The following is a 26,760-nucleotide window of genomic DNA, read 5'->3' on the forward strand; positions in this document are numbered from 1 at the left end:
AAATTAAACAATCTCAACTTGTACTGCTCGATATCTGAGCATCCCAATCCACTATTGAAGAAATCTTCAAAAATAAAATACCTCAGTCACCATCTCCATGAGAGAGGGGAAGACATTGTGGGGTGAAATGTTTGGATTTGAATAAATAAAGAAATGACAGAAAGGAAGTTGAATTTACCACTTTCTTAGAGTGAGGAAAATGATGCTTATTCATCAATTTACATATAAATGGTAGCTTTTTGCCCACTAACAGATCTAGTAACAGCTGAACTAATTAGTACAATGAAAATGATCCTAACCCTGTTTTGCAGCAGTGTTTATACCATTCACCAAGGCAAAATCCAACATGTTGATTTGTTCCCAAAGAATTTGTTCAAATTGTGAGTGGCAACATTTTGTGTTGAACATTTCAGCTGTCATACCATTGAAAAATGTCAGTTTATTAAAACAATTACCAATTAAGTAATCAGTAAATCTGAGTAAATATGACAAGATTCCCTTCAGGTGAGAGAGCATGTCATAAAAATACAAAATAACAATGTTCTCCTTAGTTGGCTTCAACTTTTCTAAAACAAGGTTTCATGTTTTATGAAGTGACCCCAAATTAAACTTTCAAGCACATAACTAGTTAGGTAGTGCAAGGTTAGCACTGGGACATGTGGCTTTCCAACTTTGTCTGTAAAAGGTCTGCAGTGAGTTTTTTTTTAAAATTTCAAGAATATATTTTATTCATAAAAATATCTTCATGTAAAATACTTAGTGCCTAAAGTATTGTTCTGTATGGTAGCATATGAAGAAACAAACACTGGATTTTGACTCTATCCAACAAACAAACCAACCAAAGGAATTTCTTACTTGTACAAGACTATATTTACAAATATTTGAGGCATAGGGAAGGTCCAATAATTGAACGAACCCCCATTTGGGTTTGGCAGAAAGACCTTAGATGGTGGAATTTCCCAATGCACATTAGCAGCAGCTGCCTCCTTCAGTGTCTGCTTCAGTACATAGTCCTGGACCTTGGAATGTGCCAGTCTGCAACACTCAGTTGAGGTCAACCTCTTGCTGTGGAAGACCAATACATTTTGCGCAGTCCAAAGAGCATCTTGTAGTGAATGATGCTCAAAGTTCAGCTTCCACCATGCCCAATCACTGAGCTGAATTTTACCCTAGAGCATCAGGAACCCAAAGTAGGAAACTCTTCTTCTCATAGTTGTTGTGTGGCATCCTGTTTGGTTTTGCAGGAGATGACTAATTAGCCTGATTACTGTGCTCTAGGCTGAACTGAACCCAACCCTCCACCCTTAATCCCAGCTCTTTCAACATTCAGTCCAACTGTGCTTCCACTATGACAGATCTGTGGCAATGCACACTCTCCTTTACTGATTTTTCCTCCTTTTGTACAAGGATTGAGTGATGGCCACTTTAGTCAAGGGCTCTGAGGTGACCTCAACTGCATGGGCGGCACAGTGGTTAGCACTGTTACCTCACAGTGCCACAGACCTGGGTTCAATTCCTGCCTCAGGCGACCGTGTGGAGTTTGCACATTCTCCCTGTGTCTGCGTGGGGTTCCTCTGGGTGCTCTGGTTTCCTCCCACAGTCCAAAAATGTGCAGGTGAGGTGAATTGGCCATGTTAAATTGCCTGTAGCATTAAGTGAAGGGGTAAAATGTGGGGGGGAGTGGGTTGCGCTTCGGCGGGTCGGTGTGGACTTGTTGGACCGAAGGGCCTGTTTCCACACTGTAAATAATCTAATCTAGTGGACACCATGCTGACAGAGCATGAGGCCCATTTGCGTTTTGCCATATAGCTCTCAGTTGTCAGCTCAATTGCCTACTTGTCAATTCTGGTCTGGAGGCCATCATGCCTGAGAAACCACCTCCGCAAAAATCACATGGAGGCAGCAACACGATTGGCAGTGTCACATTTGTCATCATCTGAACCTGCCTCTGCCTCCATGGCAAACCTTTACCCAATTGAGCATTCTGAGCAAAGTCTATTTCTTCTTGCCTTCCATCGAGTGTAACACATTCCTCTTAAGTCATGCGCCAACTTGCCTAGTGACCCAGGAAAGAAGAAATGAATCGGAGCAAATCTGCAGCTGGGGAAGTGAGTCACCTCTGTGCTGCCATTTATTGCTGATGCCCAAAAGATGACTGAGCTCACACAAGAGCAATACTATGGTCGGCAAGACAGTAACCAGGGGCTACATCTGACAAACGTCTCTTCAGGCATAAGTCTGCAGCCTGTCATCATTTTGTTTTTTGATTCGAATCAACATATTCTTGCCTAGACAGCTTCAAATTTTCTGCAAGGCTGGTTCAAAATAATATACAGATTAGAAGCCAACTTCTGCAGGCTTTCCTCATTAAATGCATTTTAACAGCTGGCTTGATACAACAATTGGATGTGAGCTGAATAAATGTGCAGCTCCATGGCTATTCTGATCTCTGATCATATGCACTTTAACATTGCTTTTTTACAAGTCACAAACCGAAAAGATATTTATTCCTTATAAAAGAGAAAATGGATTCTAATGGCCACCTGCACTCCCTGTCTATGCACTAAACTTCCTGATGAAGGGCTTTTGCCCAAAACATTGATTTTCTTGCTCCTCAGATGCTGCCTGACCCACTGTGCTTTCCCAGCACCGCACTCTTAACTCTAATCTCCAGCAACTGCCTAAACATGGGATAGTATCAGTGTATGTTGTATTAGTTAATTGTAAATCAGATTGAGAAGTTGGGAGGATGGTAAGCAGTTACTGGCCTCAATATCCCTGGCCAGAGTGAGGAAATCTCACCAATGAACTTCAGTGGAATCATGCTCATTAATAGAGACCTGGGCCAAGCACATCTGCAATATGGCTACCTCCACCCAAAGGCTGAATAGCCCTCTGACATGATAGTCTCAGTTGCTTCATGACAAATAGTTCAGTTTTGCATATGAAGTACTTTTGCTCACGGAACCATCTGGAACTAACTAAAGTTGCACATTCTAGAAAATGTAGACCACTCTGATCACTTTAGTTGAGCAATCAATGTTGTTTGGGGAAAGTTTCATAAATGAATTACATGGAACCTGTTGTGTGTTGCACGCATAAGATTAGGATATGCTTAACTGCACAAAATCATTCTTAAACTATTTACTGCTGTCCAACAGAGAAGGCAGGAGACAGGGCAATATAACAAAATACACAGATCCTGCTAAATTCCCTCCTATATTTTAATGTAAACAACTTTACTTTAAAATATAAAATAATATATATACGTAAATTTCGACAATGCAATAGGATAATTCAACATCACAAGATCTGAACTTAAAGCAAATGGTGTTTCTTCCTGTAACTATAACCAAGACACACATGACCATTCCTGCATGTTTAAAAAAAATTCCTGACCACCAATATGTGTTTAAGAAAAATCTGATCATTTGATAGGAACTATTGAAAAGAACTCTGAATATCTCCTTCCAATTCCAATAGCTTGTCCCTGCTCTCTCAACATTTCTGATTCTATCCTGAAGTTTAACTTTGATGACCAACCTCATTTAATCATTGAGGCCGTGCCATTGATTGATTTGTCATGATTAATGATCCTAACTCATTTTGCATTACCATTGGATTTGAGAATAAATTTTCAGTTCTTGACTTTCACTTGCTTTTGTGACTTTCATTTTGAGCTGTAGGAGGAATGTGGGACTATGGAGATTTCTCAGCTCTCCCTTTATCATATTTCCTTTCTCAAGCAAATAACCTATGGATGCTGATTAGGTCTCTCTCTGGTGTTTACTAGATTTGCACATGCATTGCTGGTTTTTCACCATGACCTTCTGACCAATGCTGAACTCTCTAAATTTCATATCTCATGTATTATGATACATCTTCATTTTATCTTGCTCTCCTAATAGTTTTCTACTAATGTCAGGTTTAAGCAAACAAAACCTTGTCCTGGGATCGTAATACTAACTCATGAAATGGGTAATTTGTTGTAAACTTTGGGACTACTCTGTAAACGAACAGGACATTGTCTAGTACAAAAGCAAAATACTGTGAATAGAAGTCTGAAGTAAGAACAAGACAAACAGAAAATTATCTGGGCTGTGTGGAAGAGAAATGTGGAAATTCCTACCAAGCTTGTCATAAACAAAACACTTCTGCAATGACATCTTTGCAACCTGCCCACTCTTTCTTCAGTACCATTCAACACTGGGTTTAGACTGTGGGCCATTATCTGACACTCAAATCTTTAGCAATCCAGGAATTGTGGGGAGGTGGAGGCATACTGGTAATGCCACCAAGTAGCAATTCAGAATTTAAGGTTAATATCTTTGGTTTGAATGCTATTATGGCAGATGGAGAAATTTGAATTCAATATAATCAATCTGTAATTAAAGAACTAACCTAATGGCAACCATGTAACTGTCAAATGTTATCAAAATCCGTCTGGTTCACTAATGTCCTTTCAACCTTACCTGGTCTGGCTTACATGTACAGCAATGTGATTTACTCTTGACTAAGTGACAACTCAGGATGGGCAATAAATGCTGACCTAATGTATTAGGGATGCCTGAAAAAGTGACACGTATTTGACGTGGTAATGTCAAATTTGCTAATTAGGACAATGAATGGAAATAGTGACATCTCTGACTAACAGAAACCATAACATGAAGAGGATTTTGGAATAAACTAATGCTCCAGTTGGTAAGTTTATGCATAACTTTAATGAGATCAACTTCAAGAAATTAAAGGAACCACTTTAGAAAAATTGAAAGGGAGTGGGGCAATAATCAGTGAAAGTTCCATTCCAAACGGACAGTGTGTCTTTAAGCAGATTCCATTAGCCATGTATTAATGGAATTAGGATTAGTGCAGACTAAGCACATAATCCACCCTGAACTAACAAAATACAAAACAGAGAGAGTAAGGTTTAGAAAACTTAAAGGGAAAAAGAATGGGGGAATGCTTAGGAAAGGTGTAACAGGATGAGGTCTTTGTTCTGGAATAGGGAACACTAATGTGTGATCGACAGAGATGTTCCAAAATGATGATAGTCTTTGCAAGGACACACAAAGAGAAAATGTTTTGCACCAATGGATGAGATCGGAAATTCGGGCGCTACAATTATAAGTTATAGTTACAAGAAAACAGTCAGTGTTGCAAAAGGGAATAGAGATGAGTGTAGCTACTAAAGCCAACCCACAAGTGAGAAATAATCCTAGACATAAAACAGCAAGAGCATTGTTAAAGAAAAAAAATTGCTTTGATGGATGGATAGAGAGGGTTGAATCTGGAGTAAAAATCATTCACTTATTAAGTGATTATTTAATGGAAATACTCATTAGAGGAAACACGTAGTTGTGATATGTACGTTAAATAAAATTTGCACTGCTGTGTAGTAATGGTAATTACTCACAGTCTGGCTCCTTCAGAGAATTGTATGATTGTTGCCCTTCAGAATAAAATCAATATTATGTATGATGTGTCGGCTGGAGAATGAAGTAATTTGTGATTAGGGGAAATTATAATGTCGGTCTCAGAGCCGAGAGGACAGTCAGTCTTCTCACCCAAGTGCCGTCCAGCTTGTTCAGGAATGTTTTGAATTTGCTTTTTATGTCTGAACAGATTGATGAAACATGATCACTTCCTTCCACTTTAGTTTGAAACCCTGAAAAAGCAGGGTTGTTAGAAAAGCCATTCTCTCACCTCCCTCAGGGTTTCTGTAAATTAAAGGAACCTTAAGTCACAGAAGGATGTGAGGTTCCACAAGCCATCTTGGCCCAGTAAATGTCACACTGCGACTTTTAGAGAAAATTTATGGAACGATACTTGCACTGTGCTGGTGTCAGTCAAACTCAGCATGAGTTTGAAATGGAAAACTGGTGCTTTCTCAGACATTTATTCACACTTACTCACAAATGTGGAAAATGTATTTTGTGATCTTGAGTTTTGCTGGTGGCCTTCTTGATGTCTATACCTGCCCATGTGTTGTATTACTTAGAAAAATGAAGTATATGTAAGAGAGGTTTGTGAATAATGTCAGAGAAAGCAAAAGTGAGATAGAACCTAGAAGGAAAGAAATAATTACTGCAAAGGTATTTAAGATAATTAATGTGGGAGAAAATATAAAGAAATAACCAACCAGGACTTTCCCTCAAGATTTGGGAATTGGGAACCTAATTGGGAATTAGGATTCCCAGCCAACAAAGAGAATCATGTAATGATCTGGTGATAGGAAGTATCCAAAACATTCACCAAAAGGCTACTTGAACTAGACGGTTTGAGTTATACAGAAAGTCTGATTAGGCTGGGACTCTTTGCTTTGCAACATGCGAGACTGAGGTGTGACCTTATAGAGGTCTATGATACCATGAGAGGTATAGCTAAAGTAGATAGCCAACTATGATAGGGGAGTCTAAAACTAGAGGGCATTGGTTTGAGATGAGAGTGGAGAGATATGAAAGGGTCTAGAGGAGAATGTTTTCATGCAGAGGATGGTGAGTGGTTGGAACGGGTTGCCAGAGGTAGTGATGGAGGCAAATACAATGTTGTCAGTTCAGAAACATTTGGACAGGTACATGGATGGGATAGATATGGAGGGGCATGGACCAAATGCAGACAAATGAGACTAGAGTAATTGTGAAAACTGGGCAACATGGACAAATTGGGCCGACAGGCATGCTTCCATGCTATAAACCCTCAAGGCTCACTATCAATGATGCAGGCCCAATTAGGACCAGGCAGCCCTGGTGCCTTAGTAACCCCAGCAGGAGAGTCAGCTATTTTTGAGGCAGGTCAGAGACCTTGCCAGTGCTTCAGTGTGGAGACTGAAATGAACTTTGATAAATTAAATCAGGGTCACAGCTGCCACACCTCTACCAAATGGCCTGTGGCATTCACATCCCAGCAGATCCAGCCTGTGGGCAGCTTTGCAGGATGCATCTCTGTGCCCCAGCACTCAATGGGAGGCTGCAAGCGTTCCAGCTGTGGAACTGGGGCATTGTTAGAAGGGTTAAGGCAGTTTGCCCTTTGGAAAATAAAATTGGCATGTGAAGATTGCCCCCAGTCATCCCTTAATTGCCTAATTAGCTACCTGTTGGTGGACCGGTCACTCTTATTCCTCCCACCATACACCCTCCTTCCTAGGCTGCAACCCAGAGGTGTCCTTCCACAAATAGGCCAGCAGCATCAGACAAACACATTGACTGGCAGCAAGAAACTGCCACCTCACTCACTTCCACATTTGCCTGTGGCAAAATCCAGTTCCACTATCAAAATAGAATTAGAATTAGCTTTGTTGTCACGTGTCACAAATACAACAGAGAAACTGTAAGAATGTTTCATCAGGGTTGACTTTAGTCCTTGTTTTCAAATTGAAGCGAATGATAGCATGAGCAATGCCCAGTGTGGCATTCCTGCCATCATTGCAAATGCCATCTTTCACCCTGGCTGGAAAGGGGCAACTGTCTTGTTTCAAATGGGTACCATACTGAACAAAGAAAACTGGGGGCCTTAATGGCATTTTCAATTACTCACAAGCAGTCTAATCTAGAAAGGACTCAGTTTAAGCAATTGAAATCATCAGAAAATTAGGCAACCTTCCATTTGACACACCTACCTCTCACTGATGACCCACCCTTGGTTCTGTTATTACATAAACCATTGTCTCCTGCAAGCAATGTGATTATTTATGCCATTGGATTTTATTTATCCAGTGCTTCTTTTAACAACTGAATGAGCACAATATTAGTTGTGTTTGCCTGGAGTCTCTTGATCCCTACAGGGCAAAATAGATATAAACAGATGATTACACTCTTGGCTATCACTTGAAGCTATTAATTGTTAAACTCTGGCCATTTACTGGCAATCACATTACAAGTTAAATAAGTTACCAAATCCATTTGTCTTCATATTTTAGCAGTTTAAATACATTAAACATATCTTCATCTCACATATTTCCCTTTGTCAAGGGAGATTACACTCAAATATAAATCATTCTTTCTTCACTAAAGCCTAAAGTTGATCCAGTGATTTTTTGCTGACCTTTGTACCATTTATCAATGGCTTTTGTGCAGCTTTTGATGTCTTTTAGTCAGTGTTGCAAATGTGATCTCACTCTAGTGTTATACAAGGTTGAATACCTGGTCTTGATCTGAAATCAAAACTGCTGAAGATACACTATAGGATATAATTCAGGCCTGCTTATTGATGGTAAGTTAATGTTAACCAGAAACATGAAACAATGCAAACTTTCATTTCATGTAAGTCCTTTAATGTACAAAAATGTCCAAGGTGCTTCACGAGAAAAAAGTGATTTTAGGAAGATATGTAAAAGTTAACTCAGAGAGGTATGTTTTAGGGAGCGTCTTGAAAGAGGTGCAGAGTCAAAGGGATTTAATGAGAAATCTGCGAGCAGGGGTCTAGGAAGCTAAAGGTGCAACTGTAGGTGGTGGGGCAAAGATAAGTGGGGTTTAATCAAAAGACTACAATCTGGAGAACACACAAATCTCAGAGGATTATAGAGTGGAGAATATTCAGGGATAGGCAGGGGCAATGCTGTAAAGTGATTAAATGCGAGGATAAGAATCTGAAATCTGTCACAGAAATGAATGTAGATCAGTGAGTACAGTGGTTATGGTTGATCAGCAGCTGGTACAAAAGAGACCAGGGACAGCAAAGGACTGGAAGAGATGAATTCTGTCAAGGCTGGAGAATGAAAGGTTAGCAAGGACAACATTGTAACAGTTAATAAAAAGTGAAAGAACTGCAGATGCTGTAAAATGCTGGAAAAACTCAGCAGGTTTGGCAGCTTTTGTGGAGAGAAGTCAGAGTTGGCGTTTTAGGTCGAGTGACCCTTCATCAGACCCAAAACTTTAACTCTGATTTCTCTGCACAGCTGTTGCCAGACCTGCAGAGCTTTTCCAGCAATCTCTCTTTTTGATTGCAGTAATTAAGTCTGGAGGGGTCAGTGATTTGAATGATGGTTTCAGTGACAGATGGGCAGATACAGCCAACGCAGGCTTGGATAGTACACTTTCTCCCTTGGGCACCTGAATCATTATGTCATCAGGCTAAGGTGCTTTAGAAATGTGGGACAAATTTAGGAGCACAAAAAATCTTCCCCATTCATTTTTGCCCCTTCCTATTCTCTCAAAGGCATAGACACAACGGGGTAGTGCACTGCAGGTACAATTTACAATCCTGTGTCACCATTGTTGGAGATGGAGTTTTGACAGCTATCTTAGTTTCCAGCAGGGAATCTGCTGGAATTACTAGTATTTACTAAAACCAAGGTCCCTGGGTCGTCATCATCTCCTCGGTCCCTGTGAGCCTGGTTACATTGCATAGACCCCATTGTCACCTAAATGTAATGAGCTAATTCAGCAACAATTCAGGGACCATCCTGGTCCATCTAAAATGAGAATAAACCAGGCAGTATCATTTGCTCTATGTTCTGTTACATATATATAATGTGATAGATCATCAGCATGAAGTTTTGATTTCACTGTCTGGTCTAGGTCACAAAAAGTGATTTTTGCTAATCTACGCTGATTAGATCTCTTTATCTGATCTCTGTTAGAATGCTTTGGAAATAAGTGCAAATAAATAAGGATTTCTTGTTAGAATTGTATTTGCGTAGTTTTGACCTCACTTGCAAAATGTCCATTCTCTTATAAAATAAAAATAATACACGCCCTTTGTTTGTTTATCATAGAATTATAAAATCATAGAATTGTACTGTACAGAAGGATGCCATTTGACCCATTATGTCTGCACTGGTTCCCAAGAGATCTAGCTAGTTAGTCCCACTCTCCAATCCTATACTGTAGGCCTCTAGCTTCACCATTTTCAAATATATATCCAGCTCTCTTTTGAAACCTCCTGTGGAACCCATCTCCATCACTCTTCCAGACAGTACATTCCAAATCCCAACAACTGAGTAAAGATGTTTCTCCATATCTCAGTCCTAGCTTTCTTGCTGACAATCATGAATCTGAGACCCCTAGCTCCTGACATATAAAACAAGTCAAGGTATTAATTATTATTGGTGCATGTCACTTGTGTGAAGGGGTGACAGGAGTCTCAAGGCAATTAGAGGACATTGCAGAATGGAGGAAAGAAAATCTAAACCCTTAATGGAATTGTCTTCAACAGTTGAATTTGGTGCATCGTTTCCTGTAGATAGTATCGATTATTCAATGATTTAATACCAAATGTAACTTTTAATGTTAACTGGGATTAGCTGGCTTAGGGGTGGAACGCTGGATAAATTGGATATTTTTAATATTCACTGAACAATGTCCCCATGTATCAAAAGCCTAATTGTTCTTTAAATAATCTCGATAAGGGCTAGCACAGTAGATTGACACAATTTAAATATATTAGGCTTCATATTCTGTAATTAATTACTTGTTACATTCTGAAAGATATTGATAAACCCCCATTGTCTGACCTGCACTTAGGACTGAAGTAAAAAGGCAGAGTGATCAAGACAGGTTATTAACTAGTTCTGAAAAAAATGAGATTCTTACAATTTCTTTTGACTTTTACCTGCCCCCCTTACACTTTGGATGGAATTTGTTACCACATTATGATTTGGAAAGGGTCCTTATAATCACTGCAACACCAGGAGGCATCCAGTAGTCTTTACTTTTTCCAAATTTTGCCCAAAGACTTATCTTTGGAACTACTTTGTCTCCTGGCTTACTGTGCTATTTCGGGGAAGCATGTCCCTCTCTTACACATCACTATAAAGTAGTATTTATTGCTGCGTATAATTTTAATCCCACATGTGATATCTCCTGAGAAATGGAGGGGACTGCTGCAAGTTTTACACAACCTGAACCACTGTCAATTTATACCAGGAAACTGAGCACTTGGGGAAGGTTGGTAAGCAGCTTGTAGTTGTAGAAATTCTCAGGGAGGTTATATAATGTGTGTAGGAGGGCACAGATGGGTTCGTGGGTTCATTGGCTACATTAGGGAAAGAAAACACCTTGTCCATCAACCTCAAGTTTAGTGCCCCAAGGAATATGGGTGCCTGCAATTGATGTACTTTATTCCATTTGATTTTGTTGCATGTCAGTGAATTATAGGGCAAGCATGTTGTCCAGCAGTGACTCTATTGTGTAACAGACCAAGAATTAATAGGTCAGAGATAAATTTAAAAGAGGAATGGTTATTGGCACCACAATTTCAGCCAGTGAATTAGAGGATGGGACTGATGAGTCTCTGAATCCAAAACTACCTCAAGCAGAGTTCCCTCGAACACACTCATTTATTTCTCCAGGACAAAAGATAAATGCAGCAATACTATCCAGAGCAATTCATAGTCAATAATAAAGCTGGAATAATTATCATTGTACCTTTAAATTCTGAGAGGTGAATAAGAACAGTTCTACAAATATATTGATGGTCAGGTGATACTGTATAAATCTTATCAAAGAGGCTCAGGAGGAAATGTTGAGGGTAAAATGATTGTGCGCATGTAATCAAGGTGCAATATGAAGTGAGTGTAAAATTAAATGATTGGACTTGGAATGTGAAAGAAAATGCTTCAGTTGTCTTGGTATATAAATCCTTAATGTTAACAATACTATTGAGAAAATGACTGAAATTTATCCCAATGAATATTAAAAGTTAAATAAAACATATCTGTCAAGAAGTTACTTTCCAGGGTTTAAGCCATTTATATTTTGGGTGGCACAGTGGTTAGCACTGCTGCCTCACAGCACCAGAGACCCGGGTTCAATTCCCACCTTGGGCAACTGTTTGTGTGGAATTTGCACATTCCCCCCGTGTCTGCGTGGGTTTCCTCCGGGTGCTCCGGTTTCTTCCCACAGTCCAAAGATCAGGTGAATTGGCCATGCTAAATTGCCCGTAGTGTTAGGTGAAAGGGTAAATGTAAGGGAATAGGTCTGGGTGGGTTGCTCTTTGGAGGGTCGGTGTGGACTTGTTGGGCCGAAGGGCCTGTTTCCACACTGTAAGTAATCTAGTCTAATTAGACAGGTTGGCATTTTTGCTAAGTAGGAGAGAAGCAAGATAATAAGAGGACATTCTGTTTGCCAATATCCAATAATTTCGAGGTTGCCTTCATTAATCCTCCTTGAGCCACTCCCCTTCAAAGTTGAACAATATGTGCTCATTTATTTATGCAACCCAAACTAATCTGGTGTATTTTCACAGCTAAGAATTCTCAGTGAATTAAATTAATACAAACTTGCATTACTTAAGCAATTTGTGGAACCACCTGATTCTCACTAACATGCAAAGCTGGAACAATATGAGAATCCATCGTTTCGGCTGCCGCTGATACCGTTAACATTAGGATTTATGTCACTCAGAGAGTGGTAGGCCTTTTAACACTGTTTGAGAAATACACTTCCCAACTTGAAGTGTTGGAAGACAAAGGCAATTGACTCATGAATCTGTCTAGCACTGCTGAATCCAGCTGCTATTGCCCCTACTGTTTTCTCATTCTCATAATAACATTATAGGTTTACTGAAATAAAGATGGTTAAGGTAAACAGGAAACCTGCCATACAAAGTTTTAGAAATGAAAGAAATCCCATCTCTTACGGTCAATCTCAATCCTACTAACCCATCTTCTCATCATATTCTATAAATCATCCCTCTCCAGGAATGAAATCACCTTATATTGGCATAAATAAGATTTAAATCACTTATATTGTAAGTTTTAATGACCGTATCTAATAACCTTTCTCATTCAAATAGTCTTTGAGTGCTAAGTTTCACCTGACAGCCCTTCATATCATTAATTTGCATTTGTACTCATGTTGTTTGAATTTCTTGTCATGAAGAACAATTATGTTGGAGTTATATCAATCCCCTTCATAATCATAAAATGTCTCTGAGCAAATATTCTGCTTTCCAAATTAAATTTTACCTCCTCTTTCATCTATTGGAGTCTTCATCTGCCTCTCAGATAGATGTAATAGATTCAATCATTTCAATGAAGAACAAGAGATGTGCTCTTGGTTTCTAGGCCAATATTTATATATCAACCAAATCCCTAAAGCAAACAATCGTATTACTATTTGTGGGATCTTGCTGTTCACACATTGGCTTCTGCTTTCCTACATTACAATAGTTAAGTACACGTCAAAAGTGGCTCTTTGAGAAAGGCACTACATACATATAAAACTTCCCTCTTTGTCTCATATGAATTAAATCCCTGTCATCTACAGCCATCATGACATATGATACCACATCAACTACCAAGTGCATCACAAAGTTGCAACACCAATCTCTGGTCCATTCGAGCATTAGAAAGGTGAGAGAGTTTGTGGCCTGAATTGAGCCATCTAAAAGATACAGTGATTGCTTTTTTTCTGGGGGAAACTTAATGGACAATTAGGCAGTGAATGAGTTATGTCTGTGTATAGGGACATCTGACCTGTCACAGTTGAAATCACAATGTTGAGGGAGACTTGTGTTCTTGCACATGAAGCTCCATTATTGATGGCTGCTGCTATTCAAAATGCTTTTGACATGAACTAGGTATTATGCAGTGCACTTTCCAAAAAACAGAAACTTGTTTTATGTATTTAAAAGGAAAGTTTGGCAATGAAAAGACATTGCTTTTAAAGCCATTATAAGTTATTAAGTCTCCATCAGTTAAACGAAACTGCAGGATTTTTTCAAGGAAATAGCATTTCCTTGTAACACAAAATGTGCAAGCCTTGACATTGACATTTTTCCCAAGTTGATGAATTATTGTGATAAGGCCTCTTAAGAGCAATCCCCTCCGGATAGTATGATGTCAGTAGTGAGAGACTAACAGGACATTTCTCCAAGGGTTTTTTTTTCGGTGGTTTATGATAATCAAGTTTGCAGACTTCAATAACCTGCTGCTCACAGGTTAATTGTACACATTCTAATACAGTTATAGAATTGGGAAGTAAATCAAACAAATTTCAACTCAGGGACCTTCCTGATACCCCTCAAAGAGCACAGAAACAAGAAAGAGTGGTCAGCCATGAAAAATCTTGACTCTGTGCCATGGGTACAGACTCCCTCTCATTCATATTGGATTTGGGTACTTTGGGCAAATTGCTAATGCCAATTATTTAAGTCACCCTGTGTCTGTGTTTTGAGATGGATTAATATTATTGGGCATCTGTTGATGGGTTTTCCTTCTAAGGGTGGAATGGTGAATCAGGAATTTCAGGCCCGTTGTTTTGTGATGACCAAATTTTGTTGCTGCTGTCACTCTGCACTTTCTGCTGACAGATTTTTGTCAGGTGTGGGAATCCAGGGAGTTAAAACAAGGGCATGTTATCCTGATACAGATTGGCTGTGCTCTAGTTGAAAGGTAGCATCGGTTTGTTGAGCCAAATAGCCTATTGTTATTGCTATATTCCTTGGAATGAGGGGCAAGATAGTATTTGAGATATCACCATATCTTGCACTCTCTGGTTGAGCTGTAAACTGAAATCAGCAACTGTGATCTGCTTAACTATACTTTGGAAATAGCACCAAGGATGAGTCCTGATCATAGAATCATAGGATCCCTGCAGTGTGGAAACAGGCCCTTCAGCCCAACACGTCCACACTGACCCTCCAAAGGGTAATCCAACCAGACCTATTCCCCTGCCTATTATCCTATATTTACCCCTGACCAATGCACCTACCCAACACATCCCTGAATACTATGGACAATTTAGCATGGCCAATTTACCCAACCTACACACCTTTGAATTATGGGAGGAAACTGGAGCACCCAGAGGAAACCCATGCAGACAGTCATCCGAGACTGGAATTAAACCTGGATCCCTGGTGCTGTGGGCAGCAGTGCTAACCACTGAGCCACCATGAAAACACACACACTCACTCACTCACTAAATTTTCCCAAGTCCAAACGTTATAAAGCGAGGTAATTACTCCCTCTGTAACATCCTTCAGCATTTGTTTAAAATTGTCCCTATGGTGACATTGTGGAAGTGCCAGGAACATGCTTGAAACTGCATTCATTCTGCTCTGAAAATGCAACGGAATTCCTGTTTGTTCAAGTGTAAGTGGAATTTTCCCCACTTCCAGTGAAGTTACCATTCTCTTTGTAGAATTGGTCCTAAAAAAAACTCTCAGCCCACAAATAGGAATTGCTACGCAATGGTGCCGGTCTATCTTTTTATTCTTTCCTCAAAGGAAATCCCATGATCACTTATAAAGCAGAAAAAGTACCAAGGACAGTGTCCATTAAGTGCCTTAAGTTTTCCCACTGCTTTCATACTCTAAGACTGATTATGCACACAGACCTTTGAAGGATGTAGCACAAGTTTAAAAGAGCGTATGGGATCCTCCGGTTTCTAAATAAATGTGTAGAGAGAAAATGTAAGCAAATTCAGCTAACTCTTTACCAATCACTGTGATATTTCAACAGAAATATTATGTTCCATTCTAGCAAAGATGTCAAGGCCTCAGAAACGGTGCAGAACAGATTTGCAAGAATGGTAAATCAAACCTGCTGACTTTCCCCAGTAATTTCCATTTTTGTTTCAGATCTTCAGAATCTGCAGTTCTTTGTTTCATTTACCAGAATGGTAACCAGAGTAAGAGAATTCAGTTCTGTGAAGAGACTGGAGGGGCTGGAACTACTCTCATTTAGGAAAAGTTAAGGGAAGATTTAATTGAAGTATTCAAATTTATGAGTGGGCAACTGTTCCAGCCATCTTGGTGAGCACTCTACATCCTACAACATACGCAGCAAAGTGGTCCAGCAATGCTGAATGACCACTAGGAACTGAAAGGATGCCAGACTTGTTCAGAGACATTTTGAGTGCCACTACAGCACAACCTCTGCCTGCATTATCTGGCTGCCCTTCCCCTACTTGCTGTGCCCAAAAAAACTAAATGCACTAACACACTACCAATTGTCACCACAACTAAATCAGCATTGGTGCAATGTGCAGAAGGCCTGAGTCACTTAGCCCATCCACGGGTAGAACAAAGTGATGACCAGTTACTGCCACTGGAAGTCGTGTTTCTGAAACAGCTATAAAAATACACCTTCCCAGTATGGTTTTTGGCACCTCTGGCACCATACCCTCACACTGTGGCATTACCACCATTATCATTGGGACTACCGTGGATGTTGTAACATGAACTTTGGCAAGAGTAACAGGAAGGTAGAGTACTGGGTCAATGGAAAGATTCTTGTGGATGTGCAGAGGAATCTTGGAGTCCATGTACATGGATCCCTGAAAGTTGCCACCCAGATTGATAGTGCTGTTAAGAAGGCATACGGTGTGTTAGGTTTCGTTGGTAGAGGGATTGAGTTCCAGAGCCACAATACCACGCTGCAACTATACAAAACACTAGTGCAGCCACACTTGGAATATTGTGTACAGTTCCGCTCGCCATATTTAGGAAAGGATGTGGAAGCATTGGAAAAGGTGCAGAGGTGATTTACCAGTGTATTGCCTGGCCTGGAGGGAAGGTCTTTTAAGGAAAGGCTGAGAGACTAGGGTCTGTTCTCATTGGAAAGAAGAAGGCTAAGGGGGGGATTTGATAGAGACATACAAGATGATCAGAGGATTAGATAGGGTAGACAGTGAAAGTCTTTTTCCTGGGATGATGATGTCAGCTTGTATGAGGGGGCGTAACTATAAATTGAGGGGTGATAGATCTAAGACAGATGTCAGAGGTAGGTTCTTTACTCAGAGAGTGGTAAGGGCATGGAATGCCCTGCCTGCCATTGTAGTTAACTCAGCTACATTAGGAAGATTTAAACAATCCTTGGACAGGCACATGGATAATGATGGGATAGTGTAAGGGAACAAGCTGAGAATAGTTCACAGGTCAGCACAACATCAAGGGCCGAAGGGCCTGTTCTGCGCTGTATTGTTCTATGTTCTATGGCAATTTTATAGGGATGTTAGAAACCACACCAAGACCCAGTAGTCCACTGTAGTTGGCACAGTGGCTCAGTGGTCAATGCTGCTGCCTCATAATGCCATGGATCCAGGTTCAATTCCAGTCTCGGTGACTGTGTGGAGTTTTTACATTCTCCCCATGTCTACGTTGGTTTTCTCTGGGTGTTCTGGCTTCCTCCCACAGTAGGTGGATTGACAATGCTAAATTGCCCATTGTGTCCAGGAATGCGTAGTTTAAGTGGATTAGCCATGGGAAATGTAGGGGTACAGGGATAGGGTAGGGAGGGTGAGTCTGGGTGGGATGCTGTCCGGAGAGTCAATATGTACTTGTTGAGCCAGATGGCACTTTCCACACTGTACGGGTTCTTTGATTATGATACTCATCTTTGTCTAGTTTTGATATTGTACAAAAGCTCTGCAGTTGTCTGACCAGAGCCTTGCCACTGGGCATTATCATTTACAACTGTTTTAAAACAAAAATGCGCCGTTGGCATTATGTAGTGAGTGGAATCTTTATGTCAGGTACAGTTAAAATTACAACAGACAGAAAGAATGAAAATCATGTCAGAAATTCAACTAACCTTAACTCCAAAGGTGACGTATTTTTGTTGACTGTGCTTATGTAAGTAGTGACTAAAATAGGCCATTTATATAATGCACTGCAGTGCACAGGGAGGTATAAAATATCAACCAGCACTGGGTCTTGTCGCTGCAGGCTGGAATTGCTTTAATGTGACTGCCCAAAATACCAAATCTACAGCTTGACATACTAAAAGGATTTCAGTAAATTGCATCTATTTGCAGATGCTGTATTTTTCATTTCTCATTTATTCTGTAGTTTGCTTTGGCTGTTCATGTCAGGTGACAAGCTTTTTGAATTCGATTAAATCCTAAATCTGTGGAAGCAGAAATGAAGAAGCAATCAAATACAAAAGCACTTTGTTTCTGCAGTGTTTTCCCCAACTATGGCAAAGATTCTATCTCTTGCTGGGGTGTGGTTTTCTGAGCATTAGCTGTCACACAAATACCACTTGCAAGAGGTCATTTAAGAGGTTATTTGGTCTCTTGTGCCTACTCCTCACTTTGTCAGATGTACAATATTGATTGACAGGGGCTGTGGGAAGGTTAGGCAAAAGTGAGGACTGCAGATACTGGAGATTAGAGTCGGGAGTGTGGTGCTGGAAAAGTACAGCAGGTCAGGCAGCATCCGAGGGGCAGGAGAATCGATGTTTTGGGCAAAAGCCCTGTAGTTAACTCTTCTTTCTCATATCTGCCTGGGTTTGACTTTGGATGCCAATAATAGCACCATCTCTCTCTCTCTCTCTCTCTCTCTCTCTCTCTGTGTTTTCCTTTACAATTCTTCCTAATGCCACCTTTTGAGCAAGTACTTAGTCATCTTTCTTAACATCTTATTCTTTGATTTGATGCCCATTTCTGTCAAGTTGCACTTCAATGAAGTTTTTTGGGATATTTTCAAATGTTGAAGGCACTATGTAAGTGATTCTTTATCACTACTACATTGTAATTCAGTTTAGTCAGAAAAGAGCAGAAATGGATCTAGAGTCCTTCTGATGTCTGTGAACCAATTCTACTTTGGGTAGTACCATGACTTATTAAACCAACATAAAATAATACATTCAACCAACACTAAGCATAAGTGGATCTAACTCCTCCATCCACTATTTTAAGTGTTGTTTAACCTTGACTAAATATTTCTGTTAAAACAGTGAACATAGGGATTTGGTCTCAATCTAGTGAATGTTCTTATGATAATATCAGATAGCCAAATTTCTGCATCAAGACTTTTCTTTTACTTCATTCTGTTGCTTGATTTTCCCAACCTTTGAATGTGACCTTTTGTTCTTGTTAATCTGAAAGGTCATTGAATGGTGCCTGCTCACATCAATAAGAGAACATCAGCTGCTCAGCTATGCGGTGATTTAATATTTATAGACTTTACACAGTCTTTGCTCTTTAATTTTTATACTGCTCCAACTCCTTGATCAGAAATTTCCTCTGTTTGTATTCTTCTGGGACATCTGTTGTCTTTTGTCCTTACCTCCTCCCCCACAGTAGGAGCTGCTCCATCCTACATTGTTTCAACACACCATTGTGTTCTTGTATGTCTCTCCTGCTGTTTCATCAATTCATGTTTGTCTCTCTGGTCACTGGGCCAATGCTGTTTTCAAAAATTAAGGTTTCCAGTCTTTGTCCCATTTCTTCATCTGGAGTTTATTTGCAAGGCATTGCCTAGCAGTTTTTATTGTTTAAGTTGTGGTTCAATGGAAGAGCAATGGGCTTTAGCTTTCCAAGAGATAGTTGAAAATAATTCATTTATAAAGCTCATGAAATTATGTTTTGAGCTGAGCCATTGCAGTACTGAGGTCCTTCTGCTCATTAAAATACTGCAAAACTTCCTGGGGGTGAAATATTGAACACAGTTCCTTAAACCGTCTCAGTCAGGTGGAAAATAACTTGTGGTACTCGTGAGAAAAGGCGCAGGGGCATTTTCCCTGGTGAACTGCCGCATATTTATCCTTCAACAAACATTCCCAAAATAAAAAGTGTTAGAAAAACTCAGCAGATCTGGAAGCAGGGAGAGAAATAGTCCACTGTCTCTAGTCCAATTCTTTGAAAGTACTAAATATTAGTGGATAGTACTGCTGTCTCTCAGCACCAGGGAACCATGTTCAATTCCACCCTCTGATGACTGTGTGGAGTTTGCATATTCTGCACAAGGTTCCTCTCTGTGTCCTTGTTTCCTCCCACAGTCCAGAGTTGTGCAGGTTAAGTGGATTGGTCATGCTAAATTAGCCGTAATGTCCAGTGATGTGCAGCCTTGGTGGGTTAGCCATGGGAAATGCAGACTTACAGGTATGGGGGGCGGTGGGTGGTGGTGGCTGGATGAGATGCTCCTTGGAGTGTCAGTAGAGACTCGATAGGCAGAATGGCCTGTGCCCTCACTGCCGGGATTCTAAGATTCTATGAAAACATGTCTGTGGGACAATGCTGTGTGCAGATTGACTGCTGTATTTTCAAGCTAACAGTGGTGAGTGCAGTTGAAAAAGATTTCATGTATTGTCAAATGTTTTGGGGCATCCGGAGGACAGGAAATGTGCTAAATGTATGTAAATGTTTCCTTTTATGGCAATGCTGTTAATCTCAAGATGGTGTGACTCTGACCACAACCTTCAAGTCTATTTTCACTAAGGTGCCATCTACAGAAGTCTCACCACTTCAGCCAAGTGGAAAATCAGGACATGGGGAGAAATGGCTCAGTGCAAGAAAATCAGGTTGTCTTAGGAACTAAAGCAGATGAAATGTCTGCTCTCTGTTGCTGGGCAGTGGTGGTGTGCACCATCAACACCACTCCTCTCACACAGGAGGCACCTGGACCCTGCAGCAACCATTCACATAAAGTAACTTACAATGCCTTGGCAACACACCCAGAACAGATAACTTTGGGTAAGCAGAGTATTACTGTTCATATAGAAAGTACTGACATCCCTGGAACCAATTCCGCAGGGTGGTAATGGACCTGAAACACTCAGTGGAAGTCAGTGTGTTGTGCCAAGTGCGCATTGAATGAAGTATATTTCAACATATTGTGACCATAGAGCAGTATATTATTTAAAATAGGTAAACAAGAGTTTTAATATGGAAGATAGTTGACGTGCTGGACACAATAACATAAATTTCTCCTGGACTTCCAGCCTTTGTCCTTGAAAAGATTGCTTTTCAGAATTCCTGCGCTCCTAGTTTGTTTCCTAAGGGGCTTTTTGCCCTTTTCCTGAAACAAAACAAAAGTAATGTGATTTATTCCTTAGCAACAAAGGAGGAGGGGCGTTGGGAAAAGACTGGTGTCAGCCTGATTAAGCAAAGATGCCAGAGCAGACGGAAGCAGATGGAGGCCTGGACCCACAAACAGTACAGCTGCTGCTGAGCATGTGTGTTAGCTCCCGTGCTGTCTACTGCTCAGGGAAAGAGGGTGGGCTCGCTAGCTGGAGGCGCTCCTAGTGGCAGCCGGGTGCATGTGAAGCTGGATTTTGGTTTTAACCCTTCTGTTCTGTTCTGTTCAGTGATTGCAATTGCTGCCGGTGAGCAGAGGAGAGAAAGAGTTAAACTTTGTGGGGGGTTGGTGTGAGAGCGCAGGACGCGGCTGCAACTCCAAGCCACAGTGTTACAATGACAAGAGAGTGACAGCTGTATGCTAACAGCAGCTTATTGTCTGGGACTGAAGGCATGAGCAGTGGGCAGGTGGCACACTTCAGTGCAGCGTCGGCATTCAGAAAGGGATAGACAGGGGCGAGCAGCGACCCTCCAAAGGCCAAAGAGGGGTTTTACCTACCACTCACCCAGATTAACATTGCAACGTGAAATCTGTCCCGCTGGAAGCAACGTTTCACTCTTTGAAGATCATTGGAGATGCATTTTTCTGACTGTTGAAACAATAACTTTGTTCGGCTCCCGGCTCTTGATTTCCATCGCATTTCTTTTTGAAAAGCAGCGTGTTTTAACGCGAACCGTTTGGAAATAAACATGAAGATCTTTGGCAGACTTGATAACACGCTGGTGAGTTGGCGAAGTGAGCCGGGGCGAGATTTTAACTCGGAATGTTGGACAGAGTTGAAATGGGGCCCGTTAAAATTTAATTGTAGCTATTCCGTGGAGGAGAGAGAATGAACGTTTCTTACATGTAGAGGGCGAATTTGTTGTAAATGGCATAGTCTGGTGAGCAAAAGGGAGACGCTGTTGTATATGATGTGTGGAGATCATCATTATGTTTAATATTTCAATGTAAGTTGGGAACTTGGGAGAATTTAGCTGTGATTTTCAGTCCGGGAGTGCTGCAGATGCAATCTTTGATAACCGTGGGGTCCCTGTTACATGAAGAAGCAGCATCTCTTTTGTTTGGGCATTGCTTTATTAAGATGCAGATTCCAGGCTGGCGAATTACAGCTCCAATTAACATTTAATGCCTTGGTTTTGTGAACGATCGATATCTAGCCCCAAGTCCGGCTCACCGAGCAGAAGTGAAAGCTATAAATCCCTCAGCATCAGCCTTTCAGAATCCAGCCTGGTCCTGGTGGAGATTCTGAGGATGTATCATTAAGCATCGACCCACAAAGATGTCTTTATTATGTCCCGGGGGGGCGAAGTTTGGTGTAATCGGACTTAGACTTGGAAAACTCCTATTCAAACTCAGAACTCTACCTTGATGAACCAGCTAAGTACTGGGCTAATACTGATAGTAAGCAAATTACTGCGGATGCTGGAATCTGAAACCAAAAGAGAAAATGCTGGAAAATCTCAGCAGGTCTGGCAGCATCTTTTAGGAGAGAAAAGAGCTGACGTTTCGAGTCTAACTGATCCTTTGTCAAAGCTCATACTGATAGTTCCGCTCTGAAACTACCTCCTGCACCATTTCCCATTCTCTCCCCATTGTACGTGGAATGTTGCTCTTGCCCTTAGCAGTAACGTTGAAATTGACAGATTTTTTTTCTCTCTAAACTTTGCCCGTGATGTAAATTTAATATGAGACCACGAGTAGGCTGCCGAAGCTATTTGAAAACAGACTGTGAAAATGAACTGAATAATCTTGTTTGGTGCCTAAACCAAAATGACTTGCTGGTCGGATGGGTGGCTCTTGCTTTTTAATTGTTAGTCAAAGCTGGGAGACGAAGAGGTAAAAATTTTAAAATGTGTACCTCCCTTTAAGAATGCATCAGACGAAGGAATCTGACCTTTATAAACCAGAAAAAGGTAAAGGGTAAAGTGTTTGTCTCCTTATTGATTAGCTTTGTCTTACTGTAGGTCATGCTTAATTCGATTAACTCACATTAGTTGTGCTTGGAGCAGATTGTGGACATATCTAATTAGACGGGTCCGGTCAGGCCATGTTTTGAAAAGTGAATAATGTTCCTTGAGATTTCAGCACCATGGATAGAGGACATTTCCCTTTCATTGAATGCCAGAATTCCCTTTGATTCAATTAAATGCTCACAACCAGACATGGATTTATTAACACATTTTAAAATCTTTTAGTTTTATGACAGGCAATTTCTATCAAATCGGCAGGCTTTGTATTTATTCATCTATTTGTACAATGTTACAGCTTCCTTTACTAATTTTAGAAGATTAACTTGTGCATTTCTGTTTTCTGCTCTGAAAATGACTGTGGGTTCCCTGTTTATCTCAGATTTCTCTTCATGCCTTAACACATCATGTTTTTTTCACAGATACTACCATTATGGGACCACAGGGCATTTCACAGGCCACTCAATCCCAGGTAGTCCCACATCCACCCCATTCCTGTGCTCGGCCAATAATCATGTGTTCAGTGATCGCTATTAGGAATTCCCTGCTCTTTCTCTTCCCTTTCCTACTCTTAAGTCTGTAGTGCCTGAACATCCTCGTAAATTGAGGTGATAAATACTAGGGATTGAATGTGGGATCATTCTGGTTTGTGAGAGTCAACACCACACCATCTAATGTGTTTACCTACTGAACTACCAGGGGAGCCCCATCTGACCACAGTTAAAATGCAGTTTCATGATGTCGATTCCTGAATAATAGCTCCATCTATTGGCCTCAGAACAGCTTTTGGTCAGTGTGAGGGCTGCATTTCTGGGCTGATTAGTGATATGACAGCCCTATCCTTCTACACAAAAACTGCCACGAGAGCTTTTCTGACAATCTGAGCAGATGGAGCCTTACTTCAATGCTTCATCCAAGAGACAACATCTCTGGTAATGCACCACTCCTTCACTAATGTACTGAAGCGTCAATATTGATTATGCACTTAGGTCTTGGAACAACATTTGAACTTACAACCTCTTGATGTAATGACAAAGGTGAGACCCTAAAGTAATCTGAGTAGGGCAATCCCTAATTAAGACTGCAGCAAAACAGGAGAACAAGTGTGTACAGGACATCAGATTTAGCACTGCAGGCTGGAAGAGGCTGCAGAGATAAGCTAGAGAGATCATGGAGTGATTGTAAACTAGAACATAAATGCTAAAGTCAGTGTGATGCAGGACACGGGCAGTGAATTTATGAAGACTGACTTAATACAGGTTCAGAATGTGGACAAGATGAACTGTGTGGCACTGGAGTTTTGGATGAGTTTGAACAGTGCAGTATGAAGCTAGGAAAGCTGCTGAGATCGGTAGAGAAACTGTCCTGAAGAATGAAAAGCAGATAAATGTTTTAAGTGTTGGGACTGAGGAGGATTTAATGTGGGCTATATTGCAGAGGTGGAAGATCACGGTCTTTATAATGGATGGGATGTGAGGTTAAAGCTCTGCCTGGGCATCAACATTATAGATTATAAAGCTTGTAGCATAAAACTGCTAAGAGCAATTAAATTGCTGGCAAGCTACATTTTTTGTGAGATGGATAAGATTTTGTTTCTCAGTGTTCGGTTAGGGAAGCAGCTTTGCAATCTGAAATCATCGTGGTAATTATGGTGAAGAAACAGAGCTAAATTTATCAACATACATATGGAAACTGAGCTCATCCCTGTTCTGTCACATAATGAGCAAAGCTACAATGAATCACAATGTCTTGTGGCTCTATACCTTTCGAATATTCAGATGAATCAAGACATATGGATGTTAACGGTGGACAGCAAAGTCATCAATGTTTGAGTTTCAAAATATGATACAATTGAATTTCAAAGTATTCATATTCATCACAAATATATTTTTTTTATCCACAGGACTTCTCATATGATGATTCCAAAGTTGAATTCAATATTGATGCTCCTAATGGAGTGGTGATGGAAGGTTATTTGTTCAAGAGGGCAAGCAATGCTTTTAAGACTTGGAACCGGTATGTAGTATTACCTTTTAATAGCAGTTCTAAACTGAATGCAATTAATGCCTAAGTTGCAGTAATGATCAGCCAAAAGCCTTTTAAATTCTGTGTTTGATATTTATGATTTTAGCATTGGTGCAGGCTAAAGTAATGGTACAAATGCACCCTAAAACTAGTATGCACGTCAGGAGTGTTGCCTACCTTTAGTTTCCCTAACAAAATTGAGTTTGACAAATGTTCACACCAGTCCATTGTCCTTTTGCTGTACAAAACACAGGATGTAGTATGAAACATTCCTTTAAAGCCATATACTTTAAGAACACCTTTTGGCTAATTCAGTTTATTGTTCTTTCTACTGAGAACAGCAGTGTCACTTCGGAGAATTTGGATGTTTCCCAACATAGTGAGTAGTTAGTGCTGATGGAACTCAATAGATGATGTTAGGTTAACCACCCTTGTCATGATTTGTATCCTACTTGGTGTTGATCTGACCAATTTTCAACATTCATGGATGCTTAAATTCTGGGTAATCATCCAGAAATATTATCAAAATATGCCCTTCAACTTTTAAGACAATTTAAAGAAACCTATTGGTTACAAAGACGGAAAAAGATTCCCACCGTGTCATGAAATTCCAATTTTTATTGGTGTTGGACAGACCAAGGAGAAGTTGCTGACAATCTTTAAAGATCTGTGCCAAATTCCCAGCTGATCACAGCATTTTGTCTGAACATATACTTTCACCAAAAGTATTCAGTCCGTTCCCACAATGTTGCAGGTGGCATTACATCCCTGTGTTCACTGTGTGTGAATCCTGGGTTCTGCAGGGAGATTTGCACATTGCAGTTGCTGCATAGCAAACTCTCAAGCTGTTTGTACCTTTAGAGGCTGCAGAAAGAGCCGTCCCTTGGTTAAACCAGGATGCTCAGCCAGTTCCTTATGTTTTCTTCTTTGACTCCTTCACTCCTGTAACATCTTTCACCGGGTCACATCGTATGTTCGTTAGTCAGATATATTAGGGACATTTAAACGACTCTTGGATAGGCACATGGATGATAGTAAATTGATCTTAGCATAGGATAAAAGGTCAGCACAACATCAAGCACTGAAAGGCCTGTACTGTGCTGTACTGTTCTATGTTGTGGGCGGCACGGTGGCACAGTGGTTAGCACTGCTGCCTCACAGCGCCCGGAGACCCGGGTTCAATTCCCGACTCAGGCGACTGACTGTGTGGAGTTTGCACGTTCTCCCCGTGTCTGCGTGGGTTTCCTCCGGGTGCTCCGGTTTCCTCCCACAGTCCAAAGATGTGCGGGTCAGGTGAATTGGCCATTCTAAATTGCCCATAGTGGTAAGGGGTAAGGGATAATGTAGGGGTATGGGTGGGTTGCGCTTCGGCGGGTCGGTGTGGACTTGTTGGGCCGAAGGGCCTGTTTCCACACTGTAAGTAATCTAATTCTAAAAAATGTTCTATGCTGGAGAGATTGGATTCTCAAAGCTGGGACTAACAACACAATACCAAGCATATGCGGCTTTCTGATATATTAAGATGTACTAATGCCCATTATAGGGTATTGTGTTGTAGGGCAATGTTTCCAGTACAGAGAGGCAACTAGATCGAGGGTCAATAAATTAGGTCAACAAGGGAGGTACGAATATTCTGACTTTACCAGTAATCACTGCCATTCATTCTGGCTTCCACACTTGAGTTTCCAGTCTGTGTTCTCAGGAAGTGCAGTTCCACATTGGGAATTTTTTTCCTCTTTATAGCCCTGTAAAAGGGCATTAGTTATCTTTGCAATTGTAGCTAGGAAAAGATTTTGCCTTGTCATTTTTACCTTACTGGCTGTCGAATTGAGTCCAATGGCATTTATCACTGGGGTCTGCACCCATAGTTGCTTTGTTTTACTGTCCGCTAAAACAGCAGCCTATTAATCCTGTTGACATGAGTAACCAGCTGGTTTGGAAAATTGATGGCTCATTTTTTCTTGTTCTTGACATCGGTTATCACTGATAGAAAGCAGCCATTAACTAACAGTAGCAGAAATCCTAT

At 40.6% G+C, this 26,760-nt stretch overlaps 1 protein-coding gene across 1 annotated transcript in view; it reads left to right on the forward strand.

Moving 5' to 3' along the window:
- Nucleotides 1–26,760, forward strand: part of acap3b (ArfGAP with coiled-coil, ankyrin repeat and PH domains 3b) — a 302,002-nt gene that overhangs the window by 256,343 nt on the left and 18,899 nt on the right. Inside the window, exon 11 of the mRNA XM_060852259.1 lies at nt 24,613–24,725. Coding sequence (XP_060708242.1) covers nt 24,613–24,725 — 113 coding nt within the window. The remainder of the gene's footprint in view (nt 1–24,612; nt 24,726–26,760) is intronic.

This window comes from Hemiscyllium ocellatum, chromosome 37 (genome assembly GCF_020745735.1).
Source record: "Hemiscyllium ocellatum isolate sHemOce1 chromosome 37, sHemOce1.pat.X.cur, whole genome shotgun sequence".
Lineage (NCBI taxonomy): Eukaryota > Metazoa > Chordata > Chondrichthyes > Orectolobiformes > Hemiscylliidae > Hemiscyllium > Hemiscyllium ocellatum.